This window comes from Amblyomma americanum, chromosome 3, assembly GCF_052857255.1.
Source record: "Amblyomma americanum isolate KBUSLIRL-KWMA chromosome 3, ASM5285725v1, whole genome shotgun sequence".
NCBI classification, from domain to species: Eukaryota; Metazoa; Arthropoda; class Arachnida; order Ixodida; family Ixodidae; genus Amblyomma; species Amblyomma americanum.
Genome location: NC_135499.1, coordinates 46,295,985 through 46,321,385, shown reverse-complemented (window position 1 = coordinate 46,321,385; position 25,401 = coordinate 46,295,985). Strand labels below are relative to the sequence as shown.

The 25,401-nt window shown below is 49.9% G+C and overlaps 2 protein-coding genes across 2 annotated transcripts in view; one reads left to right on the top strand and one right to left on the bottom strand.

The window, feature by feature from the left end:
- Positions 1-6,549: 6,549 nt before the first annotated feature.
- LOC144124571 (pre-mRNA-splicing factor RBM22) lies at positions 6,550-10,266 on the bottom strand. Its single transcript, XM_077657317.1, has one exon. The coding sequence runs from the start codon at positions 10,232-10,234 to the stop codon at positions 8,975-8,977; it is 1,260 nt and encodes a 419-aa protein (XP_077513443.1). The 5' UTR covers positions 10,235-10,266; the 3' UTR covers positions 6,550-8,974.
- A 2,375-nt stretch (positions 10,267-12,641) lies between these two features.
- The window catches only part of LOC144124569 (tubulin monoglutamylase TTLL4-like), a 156,565-nt gene continuing 143,805 nt past the window's right edge, over positions 12,642-25,401 (top strand). The window contains 3 exon segments of the mRNA XM_077657315.1: positions 12,642-12,718; positions 22,806-23,046; positions 24,374-24,444. Of these exon segments, the coding sequence (XP_077513441.1) occupies positions 12,670-12,718; positions 22,806-23,046; positions 24,374-24,444 (361 nt within the window). The 5' untranslated portion in view covers positions 12,642-12,669.

Genomic DNA, 25,401 nt, shown 5'->3' with positions numbered 1-25,401 from the left:
GGTCATCGGGTCGTGCGAAGAAGACGAAGTGTTGCTAAGCTGTGACTAGTCGGTAGCTGCTGCTTCGGCCTACCTGAAGTAAAAAGGTGAATTTGCTGGTGCGTTCTTCTGCCTCACAAGTGGTGGAGGTGACTCCTGATCCCAGCGTCCTCAACGCGGCACCCCCTGGAGCTCCGTTCCGGTCGTGTTCTTGGCGGCACATCAACCGCCATGGCGCAGTCACATCCCCCTGCTCTCACCGTTCCGGCGCCTGTAGCTACCGATGGGCATCCCACGGCTGCCCATGCCACCTCTGCACCACTGACGTCCCAAGGTGCACTTGCTCAGCACCATTTGACCCACCCAACTTGGTCAGTTACCTCACGTCAGCGCGACCCTCCGGTTTTCGCCGGTCTCCGCGGTGACGACGTCGAAGACTGGCTACAGCAGTACGATCGGGTGAGCGCTTTTAACGGTTGGGACGCTTCTATGAAGCTACTCAACGTCTCATTCTACCTGAGTGACGTGGCTAAGACGTGGTTCCTCAACCATGAGGACGCCATTCCTGACTGGCCTCAATTCACGACACAGATCCGCCAGATATTTGGAACTGTTGGTGCTGGTCCGACCTCTTTTCAAAAGAAGCTAGAGACCCGTGTGCAGCTTCCAGGAGAGACATACACATCATACATTGAGGACGTACTCGCCCTTTGCCGGCGAGTTAACAATGGCATGGTCGAGGCTGAACGTGTCGGACATATTTTAAAAGGAATTGGCTCTTTTGCCTACGCAGCTCTAGCTGCCCAAAATCCCGTCACGGTGGCAGACATTCGTGCCACTTGCCAGCGACTTGACTATCTACAGTCGCGCCGCCTCAACAACACCTGGGATCCGAGCCAAATTCCCGAAACTGATCTGCGCACCATCATACGATCTATATTACGGGAAGAGCTCCACAATGATATTTCGTCGGTTCCTGCCTTCTCACGCCCACCTGCTCAATCTACTGGGTTGCGTGGCATTATCAAGGAGGAGCTTACTTCACTCAATCGTCCCATGGCTACAGAACCACCAGCCCCTCCCTACGTTCCGACGTATGCTGAAGTCACTGCGGCTCCTCCTCCTTGTCCTCCTGTCCATCACGCGCCCGACCCACCCAGCCTCGCCGCCCTGTCCCCGCGACCACCGGTGTATGGTAATTGGCGGCCTCTCCCACCTCGTCCAGTATGTTTCTACTGCGGAATCCGCGGCCATGTAACACGCGTTTGTCGCCGACGACTGCGAGATGAGCGTGCGAGCTATGGGTACGTTCGACGTGACGACGCCTACCAGCTTCCTCCTCGCCAGTACTACACCGATAATGACCTCCGTCCCTCTTCCTCCCCGTCGACTTCTCCTGACCGGTCTAGGACAGCACGGCCATCGCGTCGTCGCTCCCCGTCACCCTTTCGCCGGACTTCGTCGCCCCTTCGCCCTCCATCTTCAGCTTCTGCCCGCCAAACGGAAAACTAACCTGTGCAGTTTCCGGAGGTAAAACTGCACCGCCTGTCGTCGCTCCAATTCCTCCTCTGCTCCCATCAAACATGTTGACTGTATTCCTTGAAGGACATGAACTGGAAGCTTTAATTGATACCGGCGCCGCTATTTCTATTATGAAACTTGACTTGTGTTTAAAACTGCGAAAAGTGCGCACACCTTATACCGGTCCTCCTTTACGTGCTGCAAATGGACAGAATATTAACCCTTGTGGAGCGTGTACAGCCCGAGTCACCATTGATGGCATCTTGCACTTCATTGAGTTTGCTGTCCTATCCTCCTGTGTCCATCAACTCATCTTCGGCTGGGATTTCCTCCAAAACGCCTCAGCAGTCATTACGTGTTTCCCTCCCACTATTGAAGTCACTGAATGCAACATTCTTGCCGATAGAGAACCACTTTCTTCCCGTGTAGTTATGCTTGCCGATCACGTCCTCTATCCGGGCAACGAAGATATTCTATCTGTCACTTCTGACGCCGTCACCGATGGCGACGTCCTGATTACACCCAGCCCTCGTCTCCTGTCAAGAGGTATTATCTTCATCGTGTCCCTTCTTCGCTTCTCCAGCGGTTCTTCTCTTCTCGCCGCATTCAACACCACATCAGAGCCCATTCTTCTGCGACGCGACTCTACTGTTGCATCAATTGCTTCCGCCCAGCCTGTCACACTTCTTCCCATTTCCACCTCCGATCGCTCTGATTCATCCCCTGCCTCGCTCAGTGCAGCACTTCGCCACACGATCAGCACCGACCTGACAACAGACCAGACAGACGCATTGCTCGCTGTATTGAACAAGCACGCAGACTCGTTCGACGTCAATTCCGGCACACTGGGTCAAACCGCTGCAGCAACGCATCGCATACTCACCGACGGATCAAGCATAGTTAGACGCCGGCCTTATCGTGTTTCTCCAACCGAGCGCAAAGTTATTCAGGAAAATGTTGCTGACATGCTTGCACGCAACATCATACGCCCATCGTCTAGTTCCTGGTCATCGCCTGTTGTGCTAGTGCAAAAAAAAGACGGTTCGGTTCGTTTTTGTGTAGATTACCGTGCTCTAAACAGAATAACTCGTAAGGATGTGTATCCCCTCCCTCGAATTGACGACGCCCTCGATTGTTTGCAAGGTGCCCAATTTTTCTCCAGCCTTGACTTAAGATCAGGCTACTGGCAGATCCCCATGAATGAAGATGATAAAGAGAAGACCGCCTTTGCAACACCGGACGGTTTATACGAATTCAATGTAATGCCTTTTGGACTCTGCAACGCTCCTGCTACATTCGAGCGTATGATTGACACAGTTCTCCGCGGCCTCAAATGGAAAACATGTCTCTGTTACTTAGATGACATCGTCATTTTTTCTTCGTCATTTCCTGATCACCTTACTCGTCTCGATGAAGTTTTGACAGCACTTTCCAGCGCTGGCCTACAGCTAAACACGAAGAAATGCCGTTTTGCATCAAAATCCATTAAAGTTCTTGGCCATCTCGTAAGCAGCGAAGGAATTAAGCCTGACCCTGAAAAAATCGCTGCTGCGCTGCACTTTCCCCGTCCAACTCGGGTCAAAGATCTCCGCAGTTTCCTCGGCTTGGCATCATACTTCCGCAGATTCATCCGCAATTTCGCCTCTATTGCCTCACCTTTACATGCGCTTCTTCACAACGACACGCCTTTCATCTGGTCTCCTGCTTGCGAAGAAGCATTTGAAACTCTGAAGCGTGCTCTGACTTCGGGTCCCGTCCTCTGCCATTTTGATGATAAAGCACCGACAATTTTGCACACCGACGCCAGTAGCCATGGCATTGGCGCTGTCCTTCTGCAACGCCAAAACACCTCTACAGAAAATGTTGTTGCCTATGCGAGTCGAACTCTGACTTCTGCGGAACAAAACTACACTATTACCGAACAAGAATGTCTCGCCGTCGTCTGGGCTGTTCAGAAGTTTCGTCCTTACCTGTACGGCCGTCACTTCACAGTCGTCACTGACCACCACGCCCTATGCTGGTTATCCACTTTGAAAAATCTGTCCGGTCGTCTCGGGCGGTGGATCCTCCGCCTTCAAGAGTACGACTTTACTGTCACTTACAAATCGGGCAAGAAGCACAAGGACGCCGACGCTCTCTCTCGTTGCCCTATTGCTTTGCCGTCGCAACCCATGTCCTCGCATTCCTCTCCTGTCCCAACGGAGTCAAGCCATTTAAACCCTACAGTTATGCAGTCTTTGAGCGCCGCCTCTATTGCTCCCATGCCAGATATACACTGCAATCTTGCTCACCACCAGAGTGCTGACCCTTACTGTCAAAAGCTGATTGATAGTCTCAGCGGTGTTCTTAGACCTCCAAATGCCCGTCTCCGTCGTCGGCTCAAAAATTTCAAGTTACAGGATGGCACATTATTTTGGCACAACTACAGCCCACTGGGCCACACATGGGTTCCCGTAATTCCTTCTTCCCTGCGTCCTCAAGTTCTACAAGCCTTCCACGACGACCCCACCGCAGGTCACCTTGGGTACCACAAAACCTATGACCGCATCAAACGTCGTTTCTTCTGGCCTGGCCTTTCAACCTCAGTATTAAAATACGTAGCGTCTTGCATCCCTTGTCAACGACGCAAGCGGTCTACGTCGCCTCCTGCCGGTCTCTTGCAACCTCTCCCATGTCCTTCCACACCTTTCGAAGTCGTCGGAATCGACTTGTATGGACCCCTGCCCTTGACTCCAGCTGGCAACCGCTGGGTCGTTACTGCCGTTGACCACCTCACCCGATACGCTGAAACCGCAGCCCTTCCTTCCGGCTCCGCTTCCGAAATCGCCAACTTCTTCCTCCACACCATACTTCTTCGCCACGGCGCCCCTCGCCTCCTCCTTAGCGATCGTGGCAAGTCGTTCCTCTCCACCGTCCTCGCCGCAGTGCTTCATGCTTCAGGCACGGTGCATAAAACTACATCTCCTTACCACCCTCAGACCAATGGCCTCACAGAACGCTTTCATCGCACCCTTTCTGATATGCTATCCACCTACATTCACCCTCAGCACAACAACTGGGACTCTTTACTCCCCTTTGTAACCTTCGCCTACAACACTGCCGTTCAACGAACCACCACCTACTCTCCGTTTTTTCTTGTTTATGCCCGCCATCCTACCTTCTCCCTCGAAGCATCTTTCTTCACAGCTTCTACTCCTTCTGCCGCGCCTTCCCACGAACAGTTCGTGTCTCGTATCGCCCACTGCCGTGATCGTGCCCGCCTTCAAACTGAAGCCACTCAAGCTTCCAGGAAAAGCACGTATGATGCGACTCATCGCTCAGTGTCTTTCCGCCCTGGAGACGAAGTGCTACTCTGGACACCTACCCGCATCCCCGGCCTGTGTGAAAAGTTTCTGAGCCGTTTTATTGGCCCGTACACGGTTCTGGAACAAACTTCCCCTGTAAACTATCTCATCACACCTGCATCGCCTGTTCGCGATCGTCGGTGTCGCGGCACCGAGATTGTGCACGTGTCGCGCTTGAAACCCTTTAACCGCCGACCTTAAGATTTAATTTGCGACCAGGATGGTCGCTTTCGTTCGGGAGGGGGAATGTTGTAAGCACTGTGAGTGACCTTCATCTTCATCTCAGCGTAATCATCATCGGTCATCGGGTCGTGCGAAGAAGACGAAGTGTTGCTAAGCTGTGACTAGTCGGTAGCTGCTGCTTCGGCCTACCTGAAGTAAAAAGGTGAATTTGCTGGTGCGTTCTTCTGCCTCACAATATATAAAAATGAAAACTGGTTTCTGAGGAAAGGAAAATGGCACAGTATCTGTCTCACATCAGGGTGAACACCTGAACCACACTGTAAGGGAAGGGATAAAGGAGGGAGTGAAAGAAGAAAGAGGTGCATTTGGACCACCTGAGGATCTGTAACATGCACTGACATCACACAGCACAGGGGTGCCTTTTGCATCCATCCAAATGCAGCCCGCCCCAGAACTTGACCCTGGGTAGTTGGGATCAGTAGCTAAGCGCTTTCACCACAGGGCCACCGTGGCAGGTGAAATATGGCAAAGGTTCATTTCACTGCCATCAATTCTTAAAAAGCATGCAACTTTTTGTTGTGCCATTAAACCGCTTTCAGCTAGAATATTTTTCAGGTGTTGCATGCCTTGGATTAGTGAAAGGGATAGAAGTCTATGGCGCTTGATGTTGTTACCAGAAATTGGAGGAGCGTTTTGACACATTACCATGTAAAGGTTCGCCAAGTGCCATACGATACTGAGGTATGGGTAAAGGCCACACAAGGATCATTCACATGTGTAAATGCGTATCAGTGCTTCAATTCACAAAATCAAACCAGCAAACATCAACAACAAGGTCAGGCACCAGCAATTGTGGGCTGAAGAAATGTTGGTTAGGTGCACTGAGGATCACTTGTTGAGTGCTTGCCTGGCAGTAAAGGGAATAAGTCATGAAGCTGCAAGTTAACTATGAAAGGCAACACAGAGGATGGCTCCAGATTATGAACACCTCAGTACGTGTGCAGTTTAAGGGGGCTCTAATAAAGTTGCCGTATGGCTGGGATGTTCACTGCCAGCAAGAAATTTTCTAATGCGCTTTGTCGAAGCTCAGTTATCTGCAGTCAAAATTTGAATTTCAGCGTCTTCGCACTCTTACTTCTCCTCTCCTCACTTTTTGCACGCTAGAATGTCGGCTCTCCTCCACTGGCCCCACCTCCGGGGGACAGCTTCTTGGCCTGCCGGAGCTACAAGACTTATTGGCCGCGGCCTTGGTAGCTGCCCGACGTCTGAAAGAATCTAATACCCCTGTCACACGGCCAGTTTCAATGGCCATCGAGTCGAGGGTCTTCGAAATTCTCAATCGCCATCGAACTCGAAGGAGTTGTGTTGCTGCTACACGGCAAATCTCAATGGCCATTGAAATGGTTCTATTGTCTTACACCAAGCTTGTGTGGCGCCACAATCGCTACTTTGGATTTTGCAAAAATAACAAAAATATTTGATAAATGTATACTAAATGCTGAAATACATGCATACGCGCATGTCGTATAAAACCCTTTTAATAGCACGTACCCGACGGACAGGTGCAGACACTGCTGTAGCCACTCTAATACATGACGAGCCAAAACCAAGCCAGTCCAACTGCGTCGGAGCGCTGCTTCGTCAGGCTTAAGACCTCGGAAATCGCCTTGATATCTGAAAAACAAGAGCTATTTGTCTCTTGAAACTTTATGTGAGGGTAAGAATGGGCAAATCGAAGGCGAATACAACAGCTTAGAACACGATATTGCTTTGAGGGATTAGCGACGAAGCTGCTATCGCTATGAAGCGGGCGGGCAGGGAGCCATGTTGTCAACGCTAAGTACGCAAGCAACGCAAAGACCGCAAAGTAAAATTAATGCGCTTTATGCGCTTAAAACCTGATACAATTTTATAATTATTGTAAACACTGCTCGCGTTAAAGTTTAAGAGAATAATGTTTGTTCATGCTTTTGTACCGTGAATGGGTCGCATACGAAAGTGCGCTTGGCGCCGCTCGAAGCAACGCTAGCAACCTTGGGCAGCGCTCGAAGGCCCTCGAAATCTCGATGGAGTTCCGCGGTGCTCCGTTGACTCGATGGCCATTGAAACTGCCCGTGTATCAGCGCTCGATCGCCTTTGAGTCGATAGGCTATCGGTTCGAGGGCCTTTGAAATGCCCGTGTGACAGGGGTATAACCAGTAGCCACCTCTCAACATGTATACGTAGATGCGAGCGACGGAGGAGGGTGCGAGCATGAAAAAGTCGCCAGGAAGGGCTCGTCAACTTTCGTGCACGATTGTGAATTCTCTGCTCCATGTAGAAGTGTATTATTTGGCTCAGGTTTTCATGACAACACAATGCAGTGATTAAGCGAGTTGATGTGCTTTCCTTGGAATGTGTTTCAGAGCCCCTTTAAGGGCCACAGCAACATGCTCTGGGTTGCACACCATGCACTTGTGCCAATAACAAGTGAAAGCCTGCCTCACATCAAGAACATCTGAGCCAACAGCACAAAAGAACCACAACAACGTTTCATAAGTCTCCTGTAGAAAAGTAGCTTTGAGCTCAAGTGTGGAAATGTCACTCAACAAACCCATCACCTAGCCAGTCATACTGCTGCCCATTTAGGCACTGAACCTGTAATGCAGGTGCAGATGGCTTTGTATCAAACTCTGCAAGCAGCTGCACTTCAATTTGCCCCGATACCTAGGCTACCGCCACAGCCGGGTGACCCAACACAAATGCATAAAATGCTACTGTTGTGCCCCCCTGGAATTCAGCCTTGACTTAATGGTAAATACATAACGTCTAGCATAAACAATGCTGCATCTTATCTTGCACCAACTTCTAATTGCCTATTCAGATACAGCTTTCAGTACCTTGCAACTCCTGCACTGATCTTCCCATATTCATGTATGTTTGCCACTCCAATTCACTGGGCCTCAGAAGAAACCAGAGCTGCAAGCACCGGGATTGGGCACGTCTTGTTGATAAACATCTACCAAGAAGCACCAGCCGCATGAACGATTTTGAAACTTGGAAAAAACACCTTGGCGCAGACAAATTCACACGGACAAAAGAGACAAGAAGGCAACGGACAGGTGCCGTGTGAAATTATTTGTACCAAGGTGTTTTTTCCAAGTTTCAAAATGCTACACCAACTAGCCCGGCAACATGCCTTACTGAGCTATGATGCATGGAGAGATCACGTTCATTGGTTCTGTTGCTTCATTCACTTTCACTGCTTCAGACAGGTAAGGATCTCTTTTCAAAGAGCTAGGCTATAGACGACTTGCAACAAATCATGTGACTGAAGCCCTTTCGCAGTAAGAAGACAGGAAAAGGCACTCAAGTACATGCAGAAAGACAGCGAGATATGCGCAGCAAGCTAGGCAAGGCCTGCTATGCATGTCCCAGCCAACTTCTTTAGTCGCTAGTGGGGGTGCCAAAGAAAAAGTTGGTTTTAAGGGAAAGGAAATGGCGCAGTCTGTCTCACATCTCAGGGGATACCTGAGCCATGCCTGCCTGATCATGCCTGCACCGTGCCTTGTCCTAAGGTAAGGGATAGAGGGACTGAGAAGAAAGGACAGAAGAGGTGCCATAGTGGAGGCCTCTTCAACCACCAGGGGATCTTTAACAGCGGGTTCGAAACTACAGTGGACAAGGCCTTCCTAGCGAACTGCTTTCTTTTGTTTGATATATCAATGCTCAAAGTAACACTCAATGAAACACGGTGCAAAGGCAATATGGCGAGCTGTGGCTTCCACTGTAGTCTCTTGCAACGAATCATACTTCCAAAGCCGAGCAGGCGAAAGGCACAGGACCTCACCACATTCCTACCAACAAAGCTGCGCCTCCCCAATCACAGGGCACTTTTTTATTCCAAACGCTGCTGCCTAGAAGGATGCAATGCCACAGGGAATGGTGCGGAAGAACAGGATGCCGCTTCAGGGCTTTCCCCGACTGCCCAGGCGCTGGGGGTCCTGGGAAGGGTAGTGGATGGGTGCTCGCATGTGCGGGGGCGGAGGCACGGTTCCAGGGGGCGCCAACACGGGCGGCGGCGGGAGCGGAGGCGGCGCTGCCTCTCCGGGGGGCGCCAGGAAAGCTGTCGGCGGCGGTGGCGGCGGAGCGAATGCCACATGCGGCGGCGGGTGCAGGGGGGGCAGGTTGAAGTAGTTGTTTGCCAGCTCGTCTGGCGGCAGCGGCAGCGCTCCGGGGAGGCCCGGCACGGGCTCCAGCGGCGGGCCCACGACGCCCTCCTCTTGGCCCGCGGGCGGCGCTTGGCGCGCCAGGGGCCGCCCCCACTTGATGACCAGCCGGCGGCCAGCAAGTATGAGCTTGTTGAAGGTCTTCTCGGCGGCCAACTCGGCGCTGACGCGGTTGGTGAACTGCACGAAGGCGCACTGCTGCTTCGCCAGCATGGTGATGCTCCGTATCTCGCCGTACTGGTAGAAGTGGTCGCGCAGGTCTTTCTCCGTAACGCGATCGCCCAGGTTGCCCACGTACAGGGTGGTGATCGAGGTGTCCTCAGGCGGCTCCAGCTTGGGCATGGCGGCGGCCCGGCGCAGCAGTTTGTCGGCGACCGGGTCGTTGACGCCGTAGTAGCGGTCGCGGATGTTCTGGTCGGCCAACGGGTCGTCGGGGTCTGTGGGTTTCTCGTGCCTGTACGGGCACTCTTCGCCGCGTTTGCACTCGCCTTTCACCCAAAAGCTGCAGATGTGCGGGCGGTTGCGCTTGTAGTAGGGCGTCGTGCGCGCCAGTTTCATGAGCAGGTCGCTAGGGCTCTGCGCTTTGGCCAGAGCTCCGTACGGTTGGCTGGGGTCTCCGTCGGCTACGGCTCGCTCCATGTTTTGCGAGTAGTACTCCTTGTTTACGTCCGACTTCGGCATGTCGTCGCGCAGGCTGAGCGCGTTGTCGCGGACCTGCACTGGCAGGCCATAGTCCAGATCGAGCAGGCACGTTTGGCACACGTTCTTCAGTTTGCTGCACGTCTGACAGACTTCGGTCTTCTTGAAGCGCATCCGGCCACCGGGACACCATCGGAAAACTGTAAAGGGGCGCGAGCAGATTTTGCACTCCTTGCCGTATCGCTCCTTGGTCATACGCACGTACGGGTTGTCGCCCAAACATGTTTGGCAAAGAATGGGAAACTCAGCTTCTTCCCAATTGAGCCGGTTATAAGTATTCGCACTTTTTGACGTCGCCATTTTGCGCTTTCGCGTCGTGCCAGTGTTGCCACGCAACGTCAAGGACTGCAAAACCCGCTATATCTGCTGGTAATTTCCTTAGGAGCGCTTCAAATGCGAAAATAAATAATTAACCACCACACAAACTCTTTAATGTTCTTAAAAGGCTTATTATGATTATTTTAACAGTAAATATTTGCTAGGTGTGGAGCAACTGTTATCTTTCGAGGTAGAAGGCAAAAATGCAACCAAGGTCTTGAAAAAAAAAAAAGAAACGTGCGGAAACAAATGTTTCGAGTCACAATAAGCACAGGCCAAAGCAATCCACTCCTTCCAAGCGCATGTTCAGAAGGATTGAGAAGGTAAGAGCGCGTATCCTATTTCATTTACCATAAATTGGCGATTTGTGGGTTGCCATGAGGTAATTCCACGCTGGTGTCATTCGCTTCACGGTATTAGAATGTAGTGATTAGAAAAACAGCTGCCTGTCAGCTTGCCGCCACTCGCTGTCGTTGACAAATTCATTCATTCGCGTTTTGTAATTTCACCGCATGGCCAATTTCACAGGTTTTCCAATTCTCGCGCGCCGTATATATGAGCTTATCAGAACACCGTGGATGCTTAAAATAAGGAAGAGGTGAAATTATGTAAGGATGTTTTTCTTTGGAAAAGCATGAAACATGAAATAGGCTTCCTCGTGCTAAACTTCCTCGCGCGGCTGTGGTTGAACAATGCTTCCATAATGCATCTTGGCGCGCAACGCTGGTTCGTTTTTTTTTTTTTTTCTCGCTCTGTTGAGGAACTCGCTCGCTTGAGTGGCAGTGCGTTTCTCACGCTTAGCGGAGGCGGTCAGCGATTGGGCTGTGTGCCATTCAAGGCGCCTGTAATCTAACGCGGCGCGTCATTGCGGCAAAGCGCTATTGCCAAGCCACGTAATCGTACTGGCTAGTGCTGGTCACCGGATTCGCGCGTCCAGCTGCGCGCGCCGAATGCAAAGAGGAGGAAGCGCTTGCAGGAACCCGTTTTCACTGGCTTTATGTAGTGCGGGATCTGGGTCCTAGGAGGATGACTTCATCCACCGGTGGCTTTCTCGTGCTGTATCGGAAGAGTGTGGTTCCGCTACGTTTCGCACACGCGATATTCGGCGCGACGTTCGTTTTTCCCAGGCTGGTCCGTTGGTCTGACGCTAACGTGAGTGTCTGGACATTCAGTTCGCGACTCTAGCGGCGCTGGGAGCGTCTTACTATCATTTCTCATGCGTGGTTTTTTTGTGGTCTTTCACCATCCGTGGCAGCCGCTAGCATGCTAGGCGGCGGGTTATAGCGATAATTTTCTCGTTACTAACAGGACAAGAAAGCAGCACATAGGTTTGTTGCTCCGCATAGTGACACACAGGAGTTAGCAGCGCACTTTGAAGCAGCTATAGTTTCGTTTTCTCATTTTACGATGCTTTGTGGTATTATACTCTTAGTGATAAGCACTTTTTGTTCAGTGGCTTTGTGGTGTATAAACCATTTGTTTTATTATTTGCTCTGCTCTCTACTTCACACCTCTAATGCTTAAAAACTTACCGCCTACCTCCTTCCTCTCCCAAAAAAATGCAAAGAAAAGATAAAACCTAGTTAAAAGTCCACCTTGTCACCTTGTCATCATGCTTCACCTGGCATTATGTAGTAATCTAATGTAGGTGTTTAATATGGCAGGCATGAACTCTAGGGAACTGCTTTTACATGCTACTGATTTGAATCCAGCCACTGTGGTCGTTCAAATGCTTTGGCGTTTGTCTACTGAACCCAAGGTCGGGGATTTGATCCCGGCGGCAATAGTCATATTTGCATGTAGACAAAATGCAAAAACACCTGCTTGCTGTGAAATTTCTGCACAAGTTAGCGAACTCCTATGAGCTCTAAATTGATCCGGAGCCATTCACCACGTCGGCCCATGTGTTGCGTCAAAGCATTATACCCTGCAAAAAAATAGCAAGAAGACAATCCATTGAAACATGCAGAGATGCAGAAAAGAAGGAAAAAAACAGCAGTGCACATCTTTTTGCATTGTTTGGTAGCTCCCACGGTGATCTTCACGCAAGCTAACATGGTTATGCCTTCTGAGCCTTGGGGCAGTTGTCGCGGGCAGTGCTCGTGGTGGCTGTGATGTACTGGTTGTTGCAGCATACCTGCAAAGCCCACTGGGTCCAAAAGCAGACTCGCCGCAATGATGGGCAATACGTACCTTGTACTCAACTGCAGTTTGGGCTAGTCGACTTGCATTGATCGAATGGTACTTCGGTGCATGCTGACCTGCAGATTGGTTTGGTTTCAAGGGGCTTGACGCCCCAAAGCGACTCGGGCTGTGAGGACATCGTAGGGGAGGGCTGCGGATAATTTCGATCACCTGGGGTTCTTTAATGTGCATTCTTACTGTACACAGGCCTCTAGCATTTTGCCTCCATCGAAATGCGGCCGTGGCTGCCTGAATTGAACCGCGCATCTTTTGGGTCAGCAGGTGAGCACCACAACCACTGAGCCACCGTGGCGGCCTTGCCTGGACCTGTGGCTTAGTGTATACCCCAGAGCAGAGAGGACATTGCAACTGATAGACCTTGTTTGTTATGTAGTTATCAGTTTGGCATTGAATGGATGCCGGTTTCATCGTCCAAGGAGACAGATGCAGTGATTATCAGAACTGCTGCCCCAGTCTGGTTTCCTGGCTTCCCGAAAATTGCCCTTCAAACTGCAGCGAAATGTGTTTTGTGCCTAATCTTGTGAATACACGAAATCATGTATCCCAGCAGCGCTGTTTGTTGTACTAAATGAGTTTGTTGCACACAATTGCTATTCAGGCTGCAGTGGATCAATATATGAGAATTGTGCAGTTTGTCGCGAAGAAGCCCCGCTTATGGCTCCGGATTGACTCAAACCACCTGGGATTCTTTGATGTGCACTGACATAGCATAGCACACGGACGCCTTTACTTTATCAAAACTTTTATCGAAACACGGGCGCCACAGCCAGGATTGAACCCTTGTCTTACGGCACAGCAGCCGCGCGTTCTGACCACCGAGCTATCCAGAGTTCAAAAGTATCGAGGTCACGATTTCAGCAAAGAAAACCATTGGTGCTTCTAATGGCGGTCTGCACTTTCCGTAGTCAATGTGTATCACTCGACTTTCCAAAGAACCTCCTATGTAGGCACACCAGATGCCAGAAGGTGCAGTAGTGCAGAAAATTTGGTAGGTGATCCCATGGCGCCAGCAGTTTGCATCTACCTTGTATTTTGGTGCCACAACACACAGTGGTATGAAAGGCAGAAAATACGCCAGCAACGTTTATAACAAATATGCAGGTGCATAATTTGCACTCGACTTTCGAAAGATCATTGGAGCATTTTGTGGAAGAACATTATTAAGGGCAACATACCCACATAGCCGGTGCACTGCACTTATTCGGCACTGGCGTGCACCAAGTCCAGTTTACAGCCTCAAGTATTTTCTTTTTGTGTGTATACCAGTCTAGCTTTCCTTGAGATCGCCAGGCGCACAGCATCGTTAGTGTCGGCGTAGAAGACAGCTCGGCAGGAGGAACTGCAGGGGCATTTTTGCAAGTCATTTTCATGTCGCTTAGCTAAAAGTGCATTGCACTAGCCACCAAAACGTTGCAAACATCGCCAGTGAAGCATCGCACTGACGGTTTCCTTTTGCTCCTGGCACATGCATGTACAGGGACTTATGTTTTTATGTGCTGGATTTTAAAAATTCTTGTCCGTGAAATATTGGCCTAATCGAGAGCAAACACTGCTCACAAGGTAGAATATTATTGGCTAAGCTGTTTGAGACCTAAATAAACATCAGTACTTGCTTTCGGCTAAGAGTTCAGTTTTTGCAGACGTGAACCAAGCAGCCGGCCTCACAAGCTGCGCCATCTGCCGGGTGAACATGCAAGTCATGAGCGACGATGTCAGTTTTTACTGTGTGCAGTGCTGTTGTTACATTTTCTGTTGTTGTCACATTTTCAGTGCGGTACTTAGTAGCGGAAGCAGTGATGTTCCTTGTGAGATTAGTTCGGGTGGACAGACGAACTCCATCTTCGAAGAGAGCGCGTTTCTCGCATCCACCGAGCCAATGTCGTTTTGCCTCGCCGTCCGGCAGATGGCGCAGCCTGTGAGACCGACTGCTTGGCACGCGTCTGCAAAAACTGTACTCGTAGTCGAAAACAGTTTCTTGCTAATTCCACCAAATACAGGCAAGTACCGATGTTTATTTAGATTTCAAACAACTTAGCACTGCACCTTAGTACGTTGTGAGTGGTGTTTGCTCTCGATAAGGACAGTATTTTCCGCACAGGAATTTTTAAACATCTGGCACACATAAACGTAAGTTCCTGTATAGCATCAGAGTTATTGAGTTAGCATCTGTTGCTACTGAGCATGACAGCACGGGGCCGATTCCCGGCTTCGAATTCAGTATTTGTGATGCAGGGGAAATGCTCAAACGGTCTTGAGATTTCTGTGTACATCAAAAAAACCCATTGCCACACTTAAACAACCACACGTACGTGCCATGGCTCCGAACAATCCTGCAATACCTGCACTACGGCTGCCGCAGCTGAGCAATTAGGCAAGCCTCTGATCTGTGGCGTGATCTGTCTGCGTTGAAGTGAATACACTAGGAGTGGGAAACAAGATCTGGTCGCGTCGCCGGGCACAGTGTCAGCACTTAAATATATTCATATACTGTGGATGTGCCGAACAGATAACACGTTTGAGCCGTCGCAGTGGTTCAGTGCTTATGGCGCTCGGCTGCTGACCCGAAAGATGCGGGTTCGATCCCGGCCGCGGTGGCTCAATTTCGATGGAGGTGAAATTCTGGAGGCCCGTGTACTGTGCGATGTCAGTGCACATTAAAGAACCACAGGCGGTCAAAATTCCTGGAGACCTTCACTGTGGCGTCCCTCATAGCCTGAGTTGTTTTGGGACGTTAAATCCCAACAAATCAAATCAGAAAACACGTTTGAAGGGGCATGTGCTTTGAGATGCCATTTTTGTTTTCATTGAATTGATATATTTTTCCACCTGAATAGAATATTCAGGCCTTAAGAAAGACAATTTGCTGCTTTTCCAGTGCAAAGTATTAACAGTTGATTTTTTGTTGGGATGTGCAAAAATTCGTATGAAGTGTCATAATTCATGAAAGTGGCGTCATCGAAATGCCGTAATTTATCAAGTTAACAGACGAAAAATTTTGAATATAATTGTTTTGAAGGTGTGTAGTATGCTTAAAATTGTGGAAAAAAAAAAGTTACTACTGGCGATAGGCTATCCCGCTGACTGTTTTGCAAAATATTACTGTGTTCACTAATGGCACAGCAAACCAGGAACCAGAAGGATGTGAAATTCACCTGAAAACTGCTTGGTGCAGCCCTCTCTCTCTCTCAAAAAAAAAAAACCTCTGAGTTTGCTTTGTGCACGATTGTGTACCTAGCATGTGAAAGGGTTAAAGTACTAAAAAGCTTTTCTGGCATCTATGGTAGAGGACAGTAGTGGTTCCTATAGATGTGCACTGCCACCAGCCTGTTCCTTCCTCATTTTGTCCACCCACCTGACTGTGTTGCTTTTCGGTTATCCGTATTTACATGCCCATTCCCTCCTGGTTTGAGCTAATATCCTCCTCCACTGTGACCCCCCCTATGGTGTGGTTTAATGCAGGTGCAGTGGTGTTTTTATTACAGCAAGTGCCTAAGCAATATAGCAGCTCTGATTGTCCTTTGCATGACATTTGCTGCAGCTGATTCCTGTGTACTGATCAAAGTATGCTCCAGTTTTACGAGGAGCAGGCAGGAGAAAGAGCAATACTGTCAGTCACAGAGCACCTCAACTGTCATGTCACTTTTCGTATGTAACGTGTGGCTGCTTAGCCACAAATGATGTGCATGTTTTGCGGTCGGTATGACAAAAGCTGCAATGTAGTATGCAGTGCCAATGTCCTCGGCACATCAGTGTTCTTTCATGAGCTGTGGCATTGGTCAGTGAAAACAACAAAAAATGCCATTAGTGTATGCGTGCAGTATGTTATAGCGAAGTCTTAATGCAACTATGACATGTTTTTGTTTCATTTTCCTGCTGAGCCTGTGTTGCACTGGCAGTGGATGTCTCTGGTGAGCTGAGAAGACTTGTGCTTCCGCATATAGGCTTACGCATATGTTCAGCGTACTGTCTAGGCTTAATCTTGGGCACAGTCTAAGTACAGCACCTGTCCTTGCTACTACTTTGTGCATAATTTATTAGACTAGACCTTTGGTTTGTTTGGGCAAAGCTGTTCTAACTGACTAGCACACCAGGGACTTCGCAATTTTGGCCTCAACTTTTTGTTGCCTCACTTGTTCACAACCATTGGCTGCATGTAGGCATCGCCTCCTGAAAAAAAAAAGAAGCTTGTAATTTGTTCGAGAAGAAATGACGGTCGATTTGTGTAGTTAGGCCAAATCCGAATTGGGTGTGCTTGTGTTGTGTCGCCATCATTTTGCATTGTTTATCGTTGACCTGCCACCTATGTCACATGACCTTGTTGTGTCATCACAATCTACCAGATGCACGTGTGTGCATCTCACAAAGGTTCTTCTGACCAATGCTTCATTTGAAAGCAATACATGGCTTCAGTTTCTTTCCATGACAGCAACCTTAACCCCCCCCCCCTCTGCACACGCACACACACACCTTTTTGAAGGACGACTCAGTGGAGGGTTAACTGACTTGTCTCCCCTCACGCTAACCCTTTCAATCGGCAGAGCAGGAAGTTAAAACGCCTGTGAATAAGGCTTTTTGTCTGGAAGAAATCTTCCCGTGAGTCAGCTTTCCTGCAATTCTGCAGTCTGTGCTTTGTGAACACGGAATTCATCAGTGCTGATCGTTCGCTCTATCGAAACATGGTCGTGTTCTCTTGGCTGGTTGCTGCAGGCGCGAATGGCATAGCACACATGTGGTTGAACACGATGTCAACCCACATGTAAAAATTTTAGGCTTGATAGGAATGCAGTGAGTAGATGACTCTACCAGAGATCACACGTTGCTCTGTCATCAGCCCATTTGTCCATAGGAGGAAAAACCTCTTTGATCAACTGTTGTGACGGCAAGTCTTTATATGCTGGCATTGGGCGCCAAGTTGTGAGCCAAGTAAATTACGCTGCCAGCACTTTTGTATGTTCTCAGGCCAAGTGAGCTGCCTTTGCATGAACTGTGTGCAGAGGTGAGGTACATTTCCTTATGGTAAGCGTAAAGAATTCAGTAAAGTAGAATATTGGGCCAGTTGGTAGCGATCCATCTAAAAATGGCGCACAAAAACACGAAAACACAGGGAGAACGGGACAGACAAGAGCGCTCTGTCCCATTCTTTTTTTGTGCGCTGGTTTTAAATGAAGCATAAAGAACCCTACAGCACCACTTATTAGGTGTATGTCTGCTAGGGAATTTATATATTAGATTGTAATTTATTTATACAAGTCTTTGAGAAAGCATTTTAGAGGAGACTGAAGAGCAGGTGAACACACCCCTCATCATTTTGCTCTTACCTATGAAATGGATAGTACGCAGCAACTATTATTCGGAACATGTCCTCACTCGTGTCTGTTGTATCGTAGTAATGATAATTAGCAATGAAACAGTACACGTAGCATACGGTCGAGCCGATCTGTATTCTCCTACTTCGTCGTCTTCTCTCCCCCCATGCGCGCGAGTGCGTGCAGCGCACTTGCCACACTTCATCTTTATCACATTTCCGCCGCACTTAAAAAAAACAAAATGTCTAACGGATGTCATAGTCTTTGAACCATGCGGGCCGCTTCTTTTTGCGAGTACTTCGGCGAGGCAGCGCAGGAGGTGAAGCCGCAGTTGCCGCTGTGGATTGACTACACGAGGGTTGAGGAGCGGCTGCCGATTCCGGAGCGGGCGGAACGGCTGGCATCATATGGATTGAAGGCGCGTCCGAAGAAGGACCCCGGACCACGGTTCCGGACTGTGGACTGGGCGGCGGCATTCGGTTGCCGTCGATAGGCGGCGAAATATCAGCGAAAAGGGCCGCTGGAGCTGAGGAGGACAGTTGCTGCTGAACTACTTCTGGGCGAACCGCAGAAAACTTGGACGAGTGCCACACTCGCCCATCATCCAGCAGATAAGATGCAGGTCCACGCTGCTCCACAACCTTCCGAGGCTCCGAAAACCGAGCTGACAGTTTGCCTCGCACATTTGGTTTGCGGACACGCACGTACTGGCCAATCTGAAAGTCACAACACTGGGCGCCACTCCGCTGGTCCGCATAAAGCTTGTATTGCGCTTGTTTCTCGTCCAGCCTCTGCCGCAAAAGCTTAAGCGCTTTTGTCGGATCCATTGAGAAGGACTGATCCGGCAGTCCTACGACGTTAAGTCTTGTGCGGGGCAACCGGCCATGAAGTAGGACAGCTGGTGCAATTCCTGTCGTGGCATGGGGCATACAGCGGTAGACACCGAGGTAGTCCACAATCGCTGTACGTAGGTCGCGTCGCTCGCACAGAGCTAGCTGAATGTAGGACTTAAGCACTCGATTGAATCGTTCAACGAGTCCATTAGCTTGGGGATGGTACACTGAAGAGTAGCGATGGCGTATCCCCCGTTCGCGGAGGAAAGTTTGCATGGCCATCGATGAAAATTGAGGTCCGTGGTCAGAGACAATCTCTTGAGGGTAACCCTCACGAGCGAAGAGGCCAAGCAGGAATTCTTGAACGGTTTGAGTTGTGATGGCATCAGCGAAGACAACTTCTGGCCACTTACTGTAATAATCCATGAGAGTAATCGCGAAGTGGCAGCCACTGGGAGCTTGGTCGAAAGGCCCCACGATATCAATGGCAACCTTATCCCAAGGTTTCTCTGGGAAGACGACAGGTTGCAGAGGAGCTGCCACCGGACGAGCCGATTTGTCACAGGACTGGCACACGACGCATGTCCGTACCATTTCTTCGACGTGCTCGTCCATTCGCGGCCACCAGTAGAGCTCTCGCAGTCGACTTTTCGTGCGGCTGATCCCGGGGTGTGACTCGTGCGCGATGTCCATGAGGTGTCGTCGCAAACATTCGGGAACGACGAGCCTGTCATCTCGGTACAAGACGCCTTCCACGACGGTCAGCTCCGAGCGCAGGAGATAGTATGGCCTAAGGTTCTCCGGTAGGGATTTCTTGTCCGGCCATGTCGCCGATGTAAACTGAATGGCTTGAGCAACTGCCGCGTCGCTGATGGTTGCCTCTTGAAGCTCTTGTAGAGTCACGGCTGGCGATAGCAGGCAGACGAAGTCATCGTCACTGGCGTCGAACTCACTGGGCTCACTGCACGATGTGGTCGGTAAGGGAAGGCGAGACAGAGCATCCGCAACAGAGTTGTCATTGCCTTTGCGGTACTCTACAGTGTAGTTGTAGCACAACAGGCAAGCCGACCAACGTGAAATTCGCAACGGCCGATGGCCCGTTCCTTTCGTCGGCAGCAAAATGACAAGTGCACTGTGGTCGGTGCGTAGAACAAAAGGCCGGCCCCACAAATACACGTGCCACCGTTCGCACGCCCAAACGCAAGCTAGGGCCTCACGTTCACCAACAGAGTACTTTCCTTCTTGGGGTGTCAAGGTACGGGAGGCAAACGCAACAGTTTGCAGGGAATGGCCGTTGTCTTGCTGAAGCACTGCCCCAAGGCCATATCCGGAAGTGTCAGTCGTTACGACCACGGGAAGGGCAGGATCAAAAAAATGCAACACTTCACATGACGTCAACATGGACTTCAGTAGTTTGAAGCTTGAATCCGCAGCAGCAGTCCAAGTGAAGGCGGAGTCGTTGCCTCGAAGTAGGGCGCGCATAGGCTCAACGACGTCGGAGTAATGGGGGATAAACTTGGAGTAGAAACCTGCAAGTCCAAGGAGGGAGCGAAGCTCGCTGATGTTAGATGGAGTCAGAGCCTTCGTAATCGCCTCGATGGCAGAAGAAAGCGGAAACAGTCCTTCACCGCTGACAACATGCCCCAAGAAAGTGAGCTTCGGAACATCGAAGACACATTTGTGGTTGAGCTTGAGTCCGGCTTGGGACAGGCGCTCGAGAACAGCACGAAGGTTGGTCAGGTGCTCCTGTCGGGAGGTGCCATGGACTATGATGTCGTCGATGTAGAAGAGGACACCTTTGCACCCTTTTAAAATTAAGTGCATCATCTTCTGAAAAGCCGAAGGCGCCGAAGCAAGGCCGAAACACACTCGTTTGAAGCGGAAGAGGCCATCATGGGTAATGAATGTGGTCAATTCCCAACTCTCAGGGCTAAGTGGTACTTGATGGTAAGCCGAGGCAAGGTCCAACTTCCAAAAACGCTGTGACCCGGCCAAGCTATGTAGACGTTCTTCCGTTTGAGGCAAAGGAAAACTGTCGACCACAATAGCCTTGTTCGGCTCACGCAAATCGACGCACATTCGGATGGAGCCATCTTTTTTCCGAGCCACGACTATGGGTGAAATCCACTTGGAAGCGTCGACCCGTTCAATGATGTCTTGAGCTTCAAGCTTCTGGAGTTCCTCGGACACCTGCTGACGAATGGCAAACGGCAGCCGTCGGAGCTTGCAAGCAACAGGAGAAACGGAATCCTGCACTCTGACTTTGTGCACGTAGTCACGAGCAACTCCGAGTTCCTTGGAGAAGAGATGTTCGAAGTGTGGACGTAGCTCGGGAGGTAACAGAGGCGTATCAGGTGTCATGGAAAGACATTCCAAACGATGCACCTTTGATCTTCATTTGTAGAGCGGCAATGGAATCCAGGCCCAGCAGCGTTGTGCCTCCCGAGACAACGTACAACAGGATGCAGGCGGTACGGTCGTGGAACATTGCTGTGGCAACAAAACACCCTTGGACTATAATCCGAGACTTAGAATAGTCCAATAGTTGAACTGCAGTTGATTTAAGCGGGAAACATTTAGCGAAGAATCGGTGGTATAGATCTTCAGAAATAATTGACACAGATGAGCCGGTGTCAATCAGGAAGCGGATGAACTTGCCTTCAATCAGGACTGAGGCGAAAATTCCGTTTTTTTTGACTTTCAACATTGAGAATAGACGCACTGCTGGAGCCATCCGGCATCGACGATGTGTCAGCAGTATCTGCAACTTGCTGAACTTGAACAGGACGGTCGGACGACTTGCAGAGAGAGTCGAAATGGCCCACCTTGCCGCACCGACGACACTTGTGGTTGCGGGCTCGGCATGCAGGGTTGTTCGCTAGGTGAGTTGTAGAACCGCAGCGGTAGCACATGTGCTCTGGTATTGCAGCAGCAGGTTGTGATGGTTGACTTTGGCACTTGCAGCAATGGGCCTGAGGTGGTGTTTGTCTCGATCCGCGCTCGCATCTCGCGCGATGTACTGGAGCGTCCTCCTCAGCCAATTCCCTGGCTTCCCGGGAAGCTTGCTCACACTGTCGAGCAAGGAGCATGGCGCGCGACAGAGTCAAGGAGGAGCCTTCCATGAGTAGGCGCTCACGCAGATGGCAACTCGAGGTCTTCTCCACCAGCTGGTCCCTGATCATATCGTCCGCCATGGTCCCAAACCCGCAGTCGCCGACAAGTCTGCGAAGGACAGCAACGTACTCATCGGTTGTCTCTCCTGGAGCCTGAACTCGACGGCGAAAGCGATGACGTCCGGCGATTACATTCACGGACGATTTGTAATGCTCCGACAGGATGGATATCGCCGCATCAAATTCGTCAAGGCGGGGCGCCTCGTCACCAGAGTGCGAAGCCGCAGCTGTAGGCGCTGGAGTGGACGACGGCGGCGCCAATGTATAAAAAATGCGCTGACCTTCCAGTCCGAGGCAATTCAGCAGGATGGCCTTCCGCCTGTCCGCGCCCAGAGTAGAGGCACCAGAGGCCAGCATGTAATTCCGGAACGCCAGCTCCCATTGCTCCCATGGAAGGGCAGGACGACCAGGAGTCGGCAGGAAGGATGGTGGTGGCTGAAGCCCAGAAAAGCTCATGACGGATGGTGAGCAGGCCACGTGAAGGTCCCGAATCAAAACAGCATCCTCGTCGCCAAAATATGTTGTATCGTAGTAATGATAATTAGCAATGAAACAGTACACGTAGCATACGGTCGAGCCGATCTGTATTCTCCTACTTCGTCGTCTTCTCTCCCCCCATGCGCGCGAGTGCGTGCAGCGCACTTGCCACACTTCATCTTTATCACAGTGTCCACTCTTGCCTGTTTATTTTCTACGCACATGTTGCTGCTTGCTGCCGCGCTTCTTTTCTGGGCTGCTGCGGTGGCTCGGTGGTTATGACAGTAGGCTGCTGACCTGAAAGATGTGGGTTCGATCCTGGCTGCGACAACCATGTTTCGATGGAAGCGAAATGTTAGAGGCCCCTGTACCGTGTGATGTCCGTGCATCTTCGAACAACCTCAAGTGGTTGAAATTATCCAGAGCCCTTCATTATGGCGTCCCTCATAGCCTGAGTTGCTTTGGGACGTTAAACACCATAACCAACCAACTTCTTTTCTGCTCTGCGAGCGTGTTTGTCGACGGACGGCACACCATCTTGACCGCAGTGCCCTTGCAGGGATGGTGTCGCGGGTGCAACCGCCAGGGCGGGGCTCGTCGCTGTACCACATGCTGGAGGACAGCCAGGCGGCCATCTTCTGCTGCTGCTGTGAGATGCCATCCCCCGGTTGTGCCCGGCGCACTGCCTCTTCCTCTCCTCCTCTGACACTGCCAGCAGCTGACGACAGCCCCGCCTCACCGCCCTCCTCTCTTGCCTCCTCCTCCTCCTCACTGGACGCCATTGCTGTGCCAGCCATTACGTGAGAGCTCCTTTTGGCCACTGAGGTTGGGGGATAGAGGTTGCCCTAGAATGCTGTTAGCCCACTCCTTTTTTTTTGTTCATCCTTGTGTGTCCTTTGTAATTCGTATAGGTGTTAGGGTTGCATGTTGAATGTCGTAGGAACTCTACCTCTCCCTGTGGCAGGTCTCTTTTGTTCCTGTGCTTAAGGAGCTAAGAGCAGATTCACATATCCGTCATGGGAAAGAAGTGGGTGTTGGGGAGTTATGCAGAACGGTCACGCAGTATTTGCTTTGGAGCGCTCGAGTTACCCATCCAGGGCCTTCTTTATGGCCGGGGAGAGTCTGAGACAGAGGAACTGAGCCAACAGTGAAAGGCATTTGCGCAGCCTTTTGAAGGTGAGGTTTTAACTTCACAGGTTTGACGTAGCAGTGATGGAGCCTTCACAAAATGAATGGCTCGTGACCACACATTTTTGGCACACACAACTACATGGAGGAACACGAGTAGAACATATAGGTACATTTGTGCCGGAACAGTAAGACTCCTAAAAAGAAAAAAAGACCAACAGCACACCAATCAGAGTCCAGACTGGCACATAGCTGGCCTTGGCTGGCTGATACATGGCCGATAGCCAGTATCATTGTGGGCTGGTAGCGAAGCTCGGAAAACAAAACCGTGCAGCTCAGGGCAACTTCGATCGACATGGCGCTCCTTCGGACTGCATCTGAGTTGACCAGTTGAAGGCGCTAAATTTTCATTTCATGCAGCGCTGCAAACCTGATGTATCCGACGTCGGCTCTTTGGTGCGCCGAGAGCATTGGAGCAAGGCAAAATGTTTGAATTAAGCAAATTTAGGCAAATTCGAGGTACAAATTATGTGGCTTTTAAATGCACTGAAAATATAGCCAGCCTACCAAAATTTTGAAATTTGAATTAACCGAAAGTTTGAATTATTGTGAGCTGATGGGTATAGAGAATCTGCGGACTTCATGTTGCATACACCCTAGTGGAGACCTGTGTTGCGTCTTTTTTTTACAGCTGTAGCTATATCTCCATGAATCGTAGCATCATACCATAACACCACTGGCAGCGCTTAGCTCTTTTACACGATTATTCATTTTGTATGAATATTCACACAAGTAGCATGTATTTGTAAAGCATTCAACTTGTGTTCAATTCATTATCACTATTCAATTCGGTTTATGGCTACACTCTTCGTAATATATTTGATTTTGAAAAAGTACTATTCGTACACCCCTGATGTACCAGCATTCTGTTAATTGTGCTCTGCATGTGGGTGCCATGTTGCTGAGTCATGGTTTTCTCTGGATTTTCATGTACCTCAGATCACCTGACGGAAACGGAGGCGGCACCGGTCACCTTTCACGCCGCGCCAAGAGGCCCCTGTCTGACATGGGTGAGTGGTTGCAGCTGCCTGTGGCTTGGGAACATCTGGCATTCGCTGCAGTGGTTCACACCTTCCAGCTTATTTCTGGAACAGGAGCTAGGTCAGAGGTTCATGGAATAGCAAATATAAAGCTTTGAATGCTGGCACGTGTAACACTGCATTCGCTCATTTTCTGTGGCGCAGGCGGGTAATGCAAGTGTTGAAAGGATATTTTGTTGGCTTGTGTAATATATTTGTCCACCTTGCTTAGGCTTTTTGGGACTTTGTCCTTAAACATTTTTTTTTATTATTTTTTCCTTTCATGTCATTGTTGTATGCTTTCTGGTAGGTATTAAGCATGAATTTGAGCCTTGCAGATCCACGCCCTTGGCGCGGCAACCTCAAGAATTTGCGTCAGTGCTTTTTTGTTCTATTGAAAGTACCGTATTTACACGATTGTAAGTCGACCTATTTTTTAAATTTTGAAAATCCAAGTGGGGGGTCGTCTTACAACTGAAACGAAAACATCGAATTGTAAGTAAAGGCAAGACAAACGAGATACAGTCCAACCTCGTTATAACGAACACTGATATAGCGAATTATCGGTTATAGCGAACTAATTACGAATTTTGGTTGGTCATGCTTCATTTCAGTGACATTTATTCTTTTATAACGAAACCGAAAACGCGAGATCCGCGTTTCGGCTGTAACGAAGAAATATTTGGTTTACACGAGGCTCAGAACTTGAAAGTAGCATAAAAAAAAACAAAAACCAAAATGAAAATCGAAGGCCGATACACAGCTGAATTTTTTTTTTTATCGTTTGAAAAAGTTTTGCCGTCTGGCACAAAAATCGCGTTTGGATGGTCGCGCCACCTGTGAACAGAGCGCGAAAACTCTGAAAGCTCATGACATGACAGAGGGCCGAAAGGCGGCGCCACTTGTCCAGCGGTAAAGAAAGGCAAGCGCAGCAACATTGGCAACTTT

Bases quoted from the DNA above. Each gene is read 5' to 3' on its own strand.
- LOC144124571 (XM_077657317.1), bottom strand. From the start codon at position 10,234: ATGGCGACGTCAAAAAGTGCGAATACTTATAACCGGCTCAATTGGGAA.